The 14,601-nt window shown below is 43.4% G+C and overlaps 1 protein-coding gene across 1 annotated transcript in view; it reads left to right on the top strand.

Annotated features, from left to right (window-relative positions):
* CEBPE (CCAAT enhancer binding protein epsilon) overlaps positions 1-14,601 on the top strand; it is a 36,380-nt gene that overhangs the window by 11,227 nt on the left and 10,552 nt on the right. Inside the window, exon 2 of the mRNA XM_089677862.1 lies at positions 2,984-3,570. Within this exon, the coding sequence (XP_089533988.1) occupies positions 3,124-3,570 (447 nt within the window). The 5' untranslated portion in view covers positions 2,984-3,123. The remainder of the gene's footprint in view (positions 1-2,983; positions 3,571-14,601) is intronic.

Genomic DNA, 14,601 nt, shown 5'->3' with positions numbered 1-14,601 from the left:
ATAATAAAGGCAAAATATGGTGTCACGCTTCCTTTGGTGGATTTTCCATCACTAAAATGAAATGGATAGTAATACAGTTCAGAAACAACAGCCTCTTACATAGCTCAACTAGGAACTGGAAATTATAATATGAATATCACAACAAAGTCCCCAGGAGACGATGTAAAAGACAGTTTTTTATTTAGCCCACCATTTTCTGTCTAATTCTACAACATAAAATTTGAGTGAACTTACCAAATCTCAAAGAAATAGGTACAAATATGCCCAGCAAACTAAAATCTTCTACTCTCTGAAAATAACACAATAGAATTAATTTTTTTCAGATGTGTTGCAACAAAGAATGTGTCTGTCAGGAGCATGGCTTTAGTGAATTAACAGCAGGTATGCTTCCACTGTTGTGTACATCACAACCATCATATGTGCATAGTAAATACTGTGAAGATACGATTGGGTTGATTGGCCTGTTTTGCGGCCTCAGTTGCCCCTGGTGGCCCTTCTGTTTATGTGAGCTGCCTGCCCAGGGTAAATGCACTTCAAACCACCAACTTTACATCATCTTGTAGAAATAGATTCATTCCAGGCAGAAATGCCCAGACTATAGGGAGCAGGCATTCACCTGTTAGTTCCAGAAGTCAATCTCAGACAAACTAACTGAATATAAATGAGAAAATGCATATTTCATAGTTAAACCTACTGAACTCTTAGTAGCTTAAAGGAGAACTCAAATCTATTTTTATATGCTCATTTTTGATAAGTAGACTATGTTGTCTAGCCACTGCTTTTGATATTTAGCTATCTTTACACCCTTCTATGCTTTATTCTTGCATATATTGTACTATGTAACTTTTGGATAAATAAAGGAATTACAAAAAGGAGAACTCAAGGAAAAATATATTTTTAAAAAACCTGCTGGGTTAGAAATAGTTAAATCTTACTAGGTGCCTGCCACCTCCTGGATCACTGCATGTTCTTTACAATTTACAAATTACAATTTTCATTGAAGCCAGGAAGTATAGCTTTTGTTAAACTTCCAGCACTCCGACAGGAGACTTTCAGCTCTCATACACACAAGCCTCAGAGTCATTTGTTCGCTCCTCCTTTTGTCCAATCACATAACACTTTGTATTCTGTGAATGGAGTACCAGAAGTACAGAAAAAACTATAATTCCTGGCTTCAATGAAATTGTAAATTGTTTAAGAATTCTCACAAAAATCCAGTTGCAGTAGATTCGGTACACATTATGAATTACAGTGTTTTCGAATATGTCAGAGCAGTATTTTGCATAACAACAATTCAATTAAAATGTTAATTGGCTGAACTCTGGGAAGTATATTATTATAGAATGTCCATCCTGGGTGGATTGGACCAGGCAAGGATTGGATGAAAGTTTTTTTTGAGAATTTCAGATGATTTTAAATATTTTATTTTTTTTACATGAATATTCATTGATCAGTTGGTAAAGTTTTTTATTTTATCTTTTGGGGGGGGGGAGTTTCCCATGGTACGTGTGTTAAATCCACATACTTTCCTGCACACCAATTCCATTTCAAATCAGGCTAATAAGGATTGCATATATTGGTTGTGGAGTGGAAAATAAGGGTTGGGGCACTGTTTGTTGATACAACATGACATTTAAAGTATCTGCAGTCATGGTAATAATAAATCAAATGCACGGGTTGTGGCAGATATGTAGGGATCTCTCAAATATCCAGTAAAGTATAGACCTACAGTATGTCAGGAAGCAGAGTTGACACCTAGGGGTTGATTTAATAAAACTGGAGAGTGCAAAATCTTGTGCAGTTCTGCATAGAAACCAATCAGCTTTCAGGGTTTTTTTGGTCAAAGCTTAATTGAATAAAGTGAAGTTAGAAACAAATTGGTTACCAAGCACAGCTACACAAGATTTTGCACACTCCAGTTTTAGTAAATCAACTCCCTAGTGTAATAATTTTTGAACAGGAAAGTGAGGGTCTAAAACTAGCCATACATTAGCCAAGCATGGGAAAATCAATAGATTCTTCCCTCCACACTAAACAGCGTGGGTAACGAAATTCATACTGCAGGCTATTGTATTCTAGCAGACGCTACAGCGGCAGCTGCCTAAGCACCCAAACAGTGACAGCATCTGATTTGATGCAGTCACATTTTGACTGTCAATTTTTCACCCTTTTAGTTTTTCAATTCAATTTTTTAAAGCTAGGCAGTGCCAACAGGGCCACACACAGCCCGAATTTCATCTGATTCAGCAGGAGTCAGCTGAAATTCAAGCTAGCATCAGATTTCAGATTATTATAACCTCCAAATTTTATGGGTGATTTGTAGAATCTAGAACTGGAGGTTCTGCTTGAAAGCAGTTTTGACTGGTATGTAGCGGTAAAGGTATCTACAACACAAGTGGTGAATCTTTTTTTTCACTCCTGGCTATTTTAACAACTATCAGTTACAAAATTGGATTTCAAGTACTGGCTGTTTAGGCTGTAGGTATGACGTTTGGGAATTGTCAATAGCGAAGGCTAATTGACAATATATGTATTCTTTTCTGAATCTGCCTTAGTCATTGATACAAAGAATTTGGCTAACAGCCTAAATATCTCCTGTCACTGGAGTGCCAAAGATGGGAAACCCCTGATGTTGAAACTGAACACTGTATGTCTCTCAGTTATGAGACAGGAACCAATGGTAATGTTTTTAATACTATATAAAGGCAATGCACCCTTTGAATCATGAATGCAAAATCAGGAGCTCTCCTGTATAACAATGGACCCCCTGGAAAGTGGACATATAGCTTACAATCAGGTATGTGATGATTTATAATCACAGTAGAAAAAAAAGATCTTATCTGTAACCTGTGTAGTTGCTGTTGTGTCACCTCCCCTTCCCCTTACTCCATGTTTTCTAGATTTAACCAGTAACACAAAAGATGACACAATAATACATGTGTGTTAGAGGAAATTCTGTAACCAAATTCTCCTGTCTTCCTAGCTGTCTTATGCTGATAAAATAAAGAAGATAGCGATTAGCCAACAGAATAAGGAGAACTTTGCCAACAGAAGACATTTATGTTGTGAAGCGGGCTGGACAGAAACAAAATCACCTGGAAGAAGAAAGCCATAGCCCAGACAATGTCTCAGAACAGTTATTATGAGTTTGAGAAACGAGGCCCAAGCTCAAGTTATCCTGCCCGCCTTGGAGCAGCCCAAGGAGAGATTGTAGGGAGTAATCTCTGTGATCCTGAGACCTCCGTGGATTTGTCCACATACATTGATACAGGAGAAGAACTTTTGTCTGATGTATTTCCTCTTACGCAGGAACGTGTGAAAGGCACATATCAATACCTGCCTTCGGAGGGCTATCCCTCTAGTGCCCTGTATGGATACCCACACAGCATGGTCCCAGACCGCAGAATAGGAGGATATGAATCAGGAGGAGTGATTGTGAAGGAGGAGACCCGTGGATCACATAGGGCTGTGTGTAACACTCTACAGTACCAGGCTGCCCAGTGTGCACAGACTGCAGTGCATCTACCCCCAACAATGGAGAGGGTACACCCAACACTTCGTGTACTGAAGGTGAGAATAGTCTGGCACTCTCTAAGCACCATTTGTTCTTCCTCTTCTACCACCTCTTTCTTACATAATCCAACATGTATTAAAGTGATTCTAAACCTATTTTTTTTATAACAAATGTTATACTCACCTGCTCTGCGCACAGAGCAGCCCTGAATGTCCTCTTTTTGTGTCCCCCATCAGTGCTCCTGGCTCCTGCTCTGCTTGGTTTGCCAACATTGGAATCCGTTTTCTGCCATGGCACATCTCCGAGCTTGATCCTGAGCTGTGCTGCCTGTGTCCATAGACACAGACAGCTGAACTTGCAACCAAGCACCCCCCCCCCCCCCCACACACACACACACGCTTCCACTGCTATCAATCTGTGAGGAGAGAGAGAAAGAGAGCAGACAGTGCTGCTGCTCTCAGGTACAGTGCTAGATTGGACCTTAAATGAGGGGTTTACTTGCTAGCCCTCAGAATGAAAATTGCTTATTAAATGCAGGAAAAACTGTGAAAATGTGGAATATACTTCCTGAGGAGACAGTTATAGTAGATTGCTTTAAAAGTAGACTGGATGTGTTTCTAAATGCAAAGAATATACAGTAACTGGCCATTTTTAAGAAATAGCATATTGATCCAAAGAATATCCAATTGTCTAAAGAGATCAGGAAGGATTTTTTTCCTGTTGAAACAACCTTGGCTAACAGCCTAAATATCTCCTGTCACTGGAGTGCCAAAGATGGGAAACCCCTGGGGTAATGTTTTTTGACCTTCCTCTAGATCAACTCTGGGTTTAGAGCTCTTGATTCATTTCTTTACTTACTAATTTTTCTCCTTGTTCAACTTGATGGTCTTTTTTCCAATCTGACTATATAACCATGTATTGAAATCCAAAAAAGTATAAACAATAGGAGAAAAAGGTAACACCCCCCCCCCACACACACTTATCTTACACCCCAGCCTCTAAAACATTTTCCTAAGCGAAGTTAAAAACATTTAGCATTCTCACAGGATTCTGGGAAAGCTGAAGACCCCAAATACCAGCACATTTTATTTTAATTTTTTTTGGGTTTCAACATGTAATTTGTATTCATAAGTGACAAGGCTAGCAAAATAGCAGACCTTGCATCTTCATGCAAGGTCTTTGTTAAATGAGGGATCTGCCTGCAGTTAAAACTTTTTAAAAAGTTTAAATAGAGTAGAGAAGGCTAGAATCTCTGCCAGATTTTTATTGCTGTCTATAGCCCTGTTGGGCAGAATTCCCATCACTTCTTGCCACTGTGACAAATTAACAGCCAGAGAGAAAGTAAGGGGACTTGCTCTTACAAGAACACAGACAATAATAAAACATGATAGAGAATTTACATTTCGCCACTTTGCTTAAAAAAAAGAGGGGTTTTATTGCTGCTGTTTTCCTGTTAAAGAGATGTCAAAACTTGCTGTTTTTACTGGAACAGGAAGTTTGAGGAAATCTCCCAAAAGACAAGAAGGCAATAGCAACCTGGCAACCTTGAGCTTGTGTTTGGCAGTATCACATAATCCCAATGTACACAGTTGATGTACTTGCTATCAGGCTTAGAGGACCCAGTAAGCAGTGTCAGAGCATTTCTATATAGTTTAACCACTTGCCCTCCTGAGGATTTACCCCTCTTCCTGACAAGACCATTTTTTGCGTTACAGCGCTACGTTACTTTAACTGACAATTGTGCAGTCATGCAACACTGCACCCAAATGAAATTTACAACCTTTTCTTCCCCACAAATTGAGCTTTCTTTCGGTGGTATTTGTTCACCTCTGCGTTTTTGTATTTTTTGCGCTGTAAAAAGAAAGACCGACAATTTTGAGAAAAAAAAAATATTTTTTACTTTTTGCTATTAAACATGTCCAGTAAAAAAAAGTAAAAAAAAATTAAATTTCGTCATAAATTTAAACCAAAAAGCATGTCTTTGCTAAAAAAAATCCCAATACGTATAAATTAATTGATTTATGTGAAAGTTATAACATATACAAATGGCCGTATATATACTGGGATTTTTTTTTTTTATTTATTTTTAGTAGTAATGGCGGCAATCAGCAACTTATAGTGGGACTGTGGCGGACATTCTGACACTGGGGGGAACTGACTTGGTGTCACTGACATCTCCAGTGACAGCAATACAGTGATCAGTGCTAAAAAAAACACTGACACTGTACTAATGGCACTGGGCAGGAAGGGGTTAACATGAGGGGCGGCCGAAGGGTTAACTGTGTGCAGGGAGTGTTTTACTAGGGGACGGTGTCTGTGTGCATCACTGTAATCACACTGCTCTGGATGACTGTGCTGTGCACAGCCATCCAAAGCAGTGTGCCCGAGCTGACAGGGAGGAGAACTGTTAGTAAACGAACAGTTCTCCTCCCCGTCGGAGATCTTCAGAAATCACTGGGCGCCGGCGAGTAATTACCGGCCGGGACCCGGTGATTGACAGCCGTGGCCGCGAATAGGGCATGCACTCCCCCTACACAGGATTGCAAAATCACGCACAGTATATATACATGATTTTGCACACCCGTGCTGCCCTGTAGCAATATTTCTGCTATAGGGCAGTCAGGAAGCAGTTAAAGTGATTCTAAAGGATATTTTTTTCAATAACAAATGTATCATACTTACCTGCTCTCTGCAATGGTTTAGCACAGAGCAGTCCAATCCTCCTCTTCTCAGGCCCTTTGCTATGGGGGCACTGGTGCAGACTCAATCCTGAGCTGCACTCTGTGTTTTCATTGACACACAGAGCGCAGCTCACCCTCCCCCATTCCTTCCTCACTGGCTGTGATTCACAGCTACAGGAGCCAATGGTTCCCACTGCTGCCTCTCTGTCTAGTGAGGAGAGAGAGCTGAGAGAGCTAGTCTTGTGCACAGCACTGGATCGAGATAGGGCTCAGTTAAGTATAAGGGGGCGGCGCTGCACAGAAGGATTTTTCCCTTAGAACCACTTTAAAAGAGAAGTATGGGCATTACAAAGAAAATTACCTAGGTGGATATAGCATTGAATCCAATGCTGCGTCTGCAATCCCCCCCCAGTTCTGCACTGAGAACTGAGTGATCAAACACCATTGATCGCTCAGTTCTCCCCTCCACTCTGAGGAAAGAGCAGTGACTGTCAAAACCGGCCCTCTGCTCTGCCTCTCCAGCACTCACTGGTACGCTGGGCAGTGAAGGGGGTGGAAAAGGCTGTCTTGGGCTCTCAGCAGCTCTACGAGAGGCTCAGCCAGCTGACGGTCCAGGCTTCTGGGCTCCTTCTGCTTGCTGGTGGATGAAGACAAGGTAGTGTTAACCCATTAAACTGAAATCCATTGAGAGCACAGAAAACACTGCAGCACAGTGTCCTACCTAAATAGCTCTCTGTTTCTAGCCAATCACTTAACTACAAACTCCCTCCCACAAGTAATCTTTGTGTCAGACAACATATAATCTCCATAACTTAGATTAACCTGGATAAACAACTAAAAGCAAATTTAAAGTGGTTCTATGCAGTCTATGCATGAAGGTGAAAAACCTTCTGTGCTACAGGATCCCCTCCAGTCCTCCCTTATACTTTCCTGAGCCCAATCTGATCCAAAGATGTGCATGAGAGCAGCGGCACTGGCTCCCTCCTCCCTTTGCAGATTGATGGCAGCAAGAGCCATTGGTCGAGCCGAGCCAGCTGGGGGCAGGTCAATGGTGTCAATGGATGCAGACAGGGCTGCTTGGGAGTGAGCCCACACTGGCAGAGAGGTCGGTTTGGGTGATATTTGGAGAAGAGATTGGTGATGTCATTTAGAGCAGAGTTATAAATGGCTTTATATGTTATTGTTAATGTTTTGAATTTTATTCGTTGGGCAATGGGAAGCCAGTGGAGGGATTGGCAGAGAGGTATGGCAGATATGGAATGGTTAGTAAGGTGGATGAGTCTGGCAGCAGCATTCATGATAGACTGAAGAGGGGATAGCCTGCGATTTTGTGGGCCAGTGAGGAGGTAGTTACAATTGTCAAGGCGAGAGATAACAAGGGAGTGAATAAATTGCTTAGTGGCTTCAGAGGTTAGGAACGGGCGTATCTTGGAGATGTTGCAGAATTGAAGTCTACAAGATTTGGACAGTGATTGGATTTGGGACTGAAAGGACAGATGGGAGTCTAGGATTACACCTAGTACCCTGGCATGAGGGGAGGGACTGATGATTGTATTATTGATCTTGATGGAGAAGTCAGGGGAGGGGGCACGGGCTGGAGGGAATAGTATGAGCTCTGTTTTGGAAAGATTGAGTTTGAGGAAGTGGAGTGACATCCATGCCGATATGTTGCTTAGTAGGTTAGTAATGCGAGTGGAGACTGAAGGGGTGAGGTGAGGAGTAGAAAGATAGATTTGTGTGTCATCAGTATAGAGATGGTACTTAATCACTTGCCTACTGGGCACTTATACCCCCTTCTTTACCAGGCCAATTTTCAGCTTTCAGTGCTGTCGCACTTTAATTGACAATTGCGCGGTCATGCAAGATTGTACCCATATGAAATTTTTATCATTTTTTTCTCACAAATAGAGCTTTCTTTTGGTGGTATTTAATCACTGCTGGGCACTTTACTTTTTGTGCTATAAACAAAAAAACATTTGAAAAAAAAAAGTTTCTTTGTTTCTATTATAAAATTTTTCAAACAGGTAATTTTTCTCCTTCACTGATGTGCGTTGATGAGGCAGCACTGATGGGCACTGATAGGTGGCACTGATAAGCAGCACTGATGGGCACTGAAAGGCAGCACTGAAGGGCACTGATAGGCGGCACTGATAGGCAGCATTAATGAGGTGGCATGGATAGGCGGCACTGATAGGCAGCACTAATGAGGTGTCACGGATAGGTGGCACTGATAGGTGGCACTGATGATGGGTACTGATAGACAGCACTGATAGGTGGCACTGACTGGCATCACTGCTGGGCGCTGACTGGCAGCACTGCTAGGCATTGACTGGCGCAACTGCTGGGCACTGACTGGCACAACCGCTGGGCACTGACTGATGGCACTGACTAGCAGCACTGCTGGGCTGTGCTGATGGGCACTGGTGGGTGGCACTGGTGGGCACAGGTGGGTGGCACTGCTGGGCACAGGTAGGTAGCACTTCTAGGCACAGGTGTGTGGCACTGCTGGGTGGCACTGCTGGGCACATGTGGGTGCACTGCTAGGCACAGGTAGGTGCACTGCTGGGCACAGGTGGGCAGAACTGGTGTGTGGCACTGCTGGGCACCGATCATCAGGGCACTGATCATCAGTGCCCTGATGATCAGTGCCGATCCCTGCTCTGACAACTGCCGGTTCTCGGCAGTACTTTCCTCACGCTCTGACAGCGTGAGGAAAGTGCAGCCGAGAACCAGCAATTGCATTTCCTGGTGATCAGCGTGTCATTGGACACGACTGATCACGTGGTAAAAGGCCGCTGTGATTGGCCTTTTACCACATCATGTGATCAGCTGTGTCCATAGGACACAGTGATCACGGAGATCGCCAGGTGCACGCCCCCAGGGACGCGCAGGAGAGCGTTTTCTGGGAGGACGTCATATGACGCCCTCCCGGAACTGACTGGCCGGCCGAAGTGTAGCTGTCATTCGGCTATCTGCGGTTGGCAAGTAGTTAAAGCCATGGGAGTTTATCAAGTGACCAAGTATTAAGTATGGGAAGATAGCTCTCAATGATCCTTTTGATCCTCCCAAACTCTAGGCTGAAAGCAGTGGAGAAAACTGGTGGTCCCTGTCTGGAACTACACCTCTCCTTTGTTATTAATAAGTTGTTCCTGTCAGTATTGTTAGCTATACCCACAGCACGATCTATCATGGGCACTGGATAACCTCTCTGTAAAAAGTGATCCCTCACTGTGTCACCTCTCTATTGAAATATTCCTCCTTATTGCAAAAACTATGCAATCGTAGGAACTGTCCCACAGGAATCTCTGTGTGTTTGGGATGTCCTGAGTCAGCTCTCAGAATGCAGTTGGGCTTGTTCTTTCTTCTGGGCAGATGTAGTATACCAGCAATGTGGGAAACTGCTTACAGATAATAGAGGGCCAGGATTTTCACTGGTCAGCTAGCTGAGGCTTCCTGGGAACACACAGATTCCTCAGCAACACTCAATCACCTGCACCCTCACTCTCTGATTGAAGTTTCTTTTGTTTAGCTGCTCTGTAATTTCTGAAGCCACCCAAGCCTGCTCATACATTGTCTTCAGATTCTTTCTTAGGCAATCTACAAAACCCCTGCCAGATTTCACAGACATCTAGTCTAGGGACTTGCCAAACACCAGGTTAATGGTTAGTTGGACTTCTCTCCTGAACATGAGCATATAGGGGGAGTACCCTATGGCATCATTCTCTATGCTGTCATAGGCATGTACGACTGCTGAGATATGCCTGCTCCAGTGTTGTTTACTCTCATCAGGGAGAGTCCCGAGCATATCTAAAAAGTCTAGCAGTCTATTCATGGTCAGAGTGGATACATTGAGGCAGGCCATAATGGTCGAAGAACTTCTCTACCAGACCTTTGACCACTTTAGAAGCCTGGATATACCTGGTGAAGTGGTCAGTCACAACCAGTACATTCCCTTGTCCACTCAAATCAGCTTCCAAGCCCAGAAACTTAATACAACACAACTTCCTCGGTCCTTGACTTTGGAGATGGCCCATTGGGAGGCTCTGGTGGGTAAAGTCTTTCTCTGTATGCATCGTACGCAGGAGCGACAGTATACTTTGGTTTCAGACCACATGTGGGGCCAGTAGAAGTGGTCTCTTACTAATCTGAAAGTTCTTTCAACACCTAAATGGCCATGATCATAATGCAAAGCAGCCAGCACAGTCTTTCTTTGTTTTTCAAGCAGATCGTGCAAGGGGCCTTTTCAGTAATACAGACATTCATGTAGCTGTAATTGATTCTGTTTCTTATGAACCAGATGTGCTTCTTTTGGAGAGTTTGTTAGCAGCAGATCTGGACTTTGGCCCATTTATCCGATCTTTCTTAAAGTCTTTCTTTGAGAGCCTAGGCAGGTCTTCGTCCCTTACTTGGGAAAGGTCACAGCAGTACTTTGGGACCCCTGCAACTGAGACTCCAATGGCTTAAGCCCCTGCTGCTTCTTTGGCCCAGTGCTCTACTCCTTGGCACAAGGCTTGTATCCCTTCTGATGTTAGTTGTGTTTATTCTTCTGGAGGAGTCTCAGGGTCATAAGGTCTTCTAGACAGTGCATCAGCATCTCTTTTCCCGACCCCTGATACTTTAGGCTGAAGCAGAACCCCGATGGGGCGGCCAACCACCTATGACTGGTTTCATCCAACTTGGCTGTTTTAAGAACATATGTTAGTGGGTTATTGTCAGTTTTGACCAGAAAGTCTGCGCCATACAAGTACTCTTTCAGTTTATCCACCACTGCCCACTTTAAGGCCAAGAACTCTAAGTTGTGTGGGGGATATTTATTCTCAGCAGGGGTAAGACTTCTGCTCACATATGCAACTGGTCGTAAGTATCAAGCTCTTGATACAACACCTTACCTAATGAGTCTTGACTGGTATCGACATATAGTTTGTAGGATTAGGTTGGATCAGCATAGGCTAGTGAAGGGGCTTTAGTTAAGCTCTTCTTCAGCTGACAGAAAGCCTGCTCACACTGATTAGTCCACTGGTCTTCCTAAAGACAACTTCTGTGTTGAGCACCCTTTGCACATTCCCCATCAATGTCCTGTTTGAACAACATGTTTTGCCATCTCAAGAGATGGTGTAGGGTTCTCTCCCTATCATTTGGGTGAAAGTGGGGTATTCTGCAAGCAGAATCTTTATAATGGGATTTTTTTCTGCTGCTCCTCCCACCAGATCAGATCGTGAAACTAGAGTAGCTGGGTTTAATAGCATTCGGGCCCGTAACTTCACTGGAGAGTTAGTAATGCTGCGAACACTAACAGGAAACTTGCCAAGATTTCCTTTTAAGGCCCTAGTCAACACTACTTCAGGAATCAACTACACTATCTTGATATTTCCCTGAGAATCGGCATCAAGGTCATCAAAGTGCCCTGGCTGATCCCAGTTGAACCTAACTTAAGCTCTTAGATATGCGACTTCCCCTGGCTGCAGTATTTTCTCATCTCTGTCTAGTCACCACAACGTATCCACTCCTTCCACTGGGGCTTTCTGTTCCTGAAGCATGTGCAGATTCACTTGTTGTACCATGGAGTGTATACTTTCGGTCGCTGTTTCATGCTTGAAGACAGTGGGAGTGAGTAATTTCCTGATGAGATCAGTGTTTGTTCCTACTAATAGGGAACTGTAGGTGGATGAGGGCACAAGATGACTAATGTGTTGAATGTCTCAATTGCCCAACCAAGGGAGAGTCAAAAGCAGACTTGATCAGTAGATACAAATCATAGGGAAAATTCTGGGTTCCAAGACCCTAAATTTCCAGCTCTTCTGACTTTTGTAGGGGTAGATGCTTAAAGTGTTAGTTGCAGAAGTTCTGATACAGCAGGGTCACTTGTGCCCTTGTGTCCAGAAGGGTCTTCGTGCAGATACTTTTTACTTGAAGTGGTACAATGGGGGAAGGCCCTACTAACTTGTCAGGAATTTGCTTGGAGCAGCAGGGCCACCAAGTCCTGTGGTCTGTATTTGCACCCCTTTCATGGTTGGCTGCCGTTTTTGCTGGTGTCTCAATAGAGTTCTAAGAGATTGGTGTGCATTTTCCTTCTGGGGCTGCATACCCAAAGTCAAAGAGAGTCTCACTGTCGATTCTTTGTTTGTTTATAATTGGAGCTGGCTGTTGGAGATGGGCACCTGGTTCGCTCTTGGTTCTGGCTTTCAGACTACTGTGGGCTTGTGCATACTCATCTGTAGTGTCCCATTCCTCCATTGATGCAAATCGCTTGATTTTCCGGCTTCTCAGCATGAACAGCCTTAGAGCTTGAAGACTGATTGAGTCCTGGAACACTCTTTTTAGGCAATGTGACAATTTTGGTCACCAGAGTCATCATCTCCATTAGTTGGGTCATCTGAGTTTTCAAAAGCTCTATCTCTGGGTTGCAAAAGACTGCATTAGCCACCCTGACTCCGTCAACAGGTTCTGATCTTGTAATCTTCTTTTTGTTCTCCGGCATAGCTTCCTCTTCTCGCAGAGTTCTAACGAATTCAGGGTACTTCAAGATTCCACTATCCCCTTGAGTTACATAGTTGGTAAGGTTGAATAAGTTTTGAGCTGAATCATGATAGAGTCTAAGGGTTGAGCCTCCCTTAAACCTGTCAGTGTGAACTGCATTCAATAAAGCTGCTAGTTACATGGCCAAGTCTCAATGTGCTCAGTCTCTATTAGCAGCAACAGGTTAATGGCAGCAATGTCCTCTCACCAGTCCTATCGATACAGTAAAAGGGGTTCCACTGTTCAGATGTCAGCTCATGACTGGTCTGGAACGATTCTGGTCCTCAGCACACAGCCGCAGGCTTGTAGCAGGCTGTTGTACACACAGGAGCAGCGATGTACACACTTCAGTCTCCTTGCAGCAAAAAGGACATCCCTCAGTATTCAGCCTGTGAAAATACAACTCTCTGAACTTAATCTCCCATGATTCAAAGCTGCCAACCATCAAGTCTCTTAAGCTCCTTCTGCTTGTCAGCTTCCCCTGGTGGATGGTGGAGAGGTATTGTTAACCTGTTTAGGTAAAGTCCATTGGGAGCACAGAGAGTACTGTAGTACAGTGTCCTAAATTGCTCTCTGTCTCTAGCCAAGCCACTGGCTACAGTTAGATAAAACACATACTTCCCCTGGCTTCAGCCTGCAATGCCTAAGCAAGGATGACATTCTTTATCCAGCAAGATCTCTGAGAGTGTTGAGCAGCTCAAATCTCACAAGAGGATAGTCCTACACTGTGATTTTGTTGGGCTCTTGTTAGCAGGAAGGTAATTTTATCCCCACATTATTGAAGTTGGGGAGCAACTACCCCCCTAGTTCTTATTCGCACTTTCATTCAGAGTTTAAGGAATTTGGAAGGGAGCCACACTGGATAAGTCTACATTGCCCAAAGTGCAAGACAGTAAACACAATCCATTCAATTTTCTATTCCTCCCCTTCCAAAAACCAGCTCCCCTCCTTCTCATGTACCTTCTGGATTGCCCACTCTGTCTGTAACAAGCTTACCTCTGCCCATGACCTTTTCATCTCAGAAATTAACCTACTTGCCATTACCGAAACCTGGCTTCAGGAATCTGACTCTGCTTATAAAAAAGCTGCTCTCTCCCATAGCGGCCGTTTCTTTCTATCCTCACTGAGCAATCATCAAGTTCTCCCTTCACCTTCCTTTTTATACCTCTTCTCCTTTGGGCCCACTGTATTCATTTTTTCTTAAGTTATTGTAAAGGATTGCTGTGATTTATCAGTCTCCTGGATTGGTGTCACACTTCCTTGATGACATCTGTGCCTGGCTAACCTACTTTCTCTCCTTAAAAACACCCACTATCATTGTTAGTGGCTATTACATCCTTGTTAATGTGACCCCAACTACATCTCAACTTCTCAAGGTAACCTTATCTTTTGACCTAACACAATAGACACTTGTGCTCACTCTGATGATAATACTCTTGACTTTGTATTCTCCAGCCTCTGCACTCCCTATAGTTTCTATAACACCCCTTTTCTTCTTTCTGATCACTATCTTATTAGTTTCACCCTGTCCTCAACCTTCTTTCCCTCCAACTAGCAAACAGTTATCAGTAGAAACCTTTGAAATTTTAAACCCTTGCTTCATGCTATGGAACACTTCTACTACAAAATGTCACCCCTGCCCTGTGCTGACCTGGCCACTTGATCTACAATAGCGCACTCTCATGTGGTCCCCTCACTATCACAGATTTAGGTCCACACCACCACTGATAACACCAGAAATCTCAAAAGACATAGCCCTGTATCCTTTAGTATAAATTTACCCTCCTAAACTATAAATTTGTGCTGACACTGACCTATTTAAATAACTCTTTTCAAACTTTAACTGTCTACTTCGTCCCCCACCACCTAGGACATTTCCAATCATTTCAA

This window comes from Staurois parvus, unplaced genomic scaffold, assembly GCF_062004578.1.
Source record: "Staurois parvus isolate SC_StPar_1 unplaced genomic scaffold, SC_StPar_1.0 ptg000193l, whole genome shotgun sequence".
Lineage (NCBI taxonomy): Eukaryota > Metazoa > Chordata > Amphibia > Anura > Ranidae > Staurois > Staurois parvus.
This window is presented reverse-complemented; position numbering and strand designations above follow the sequence as displayed.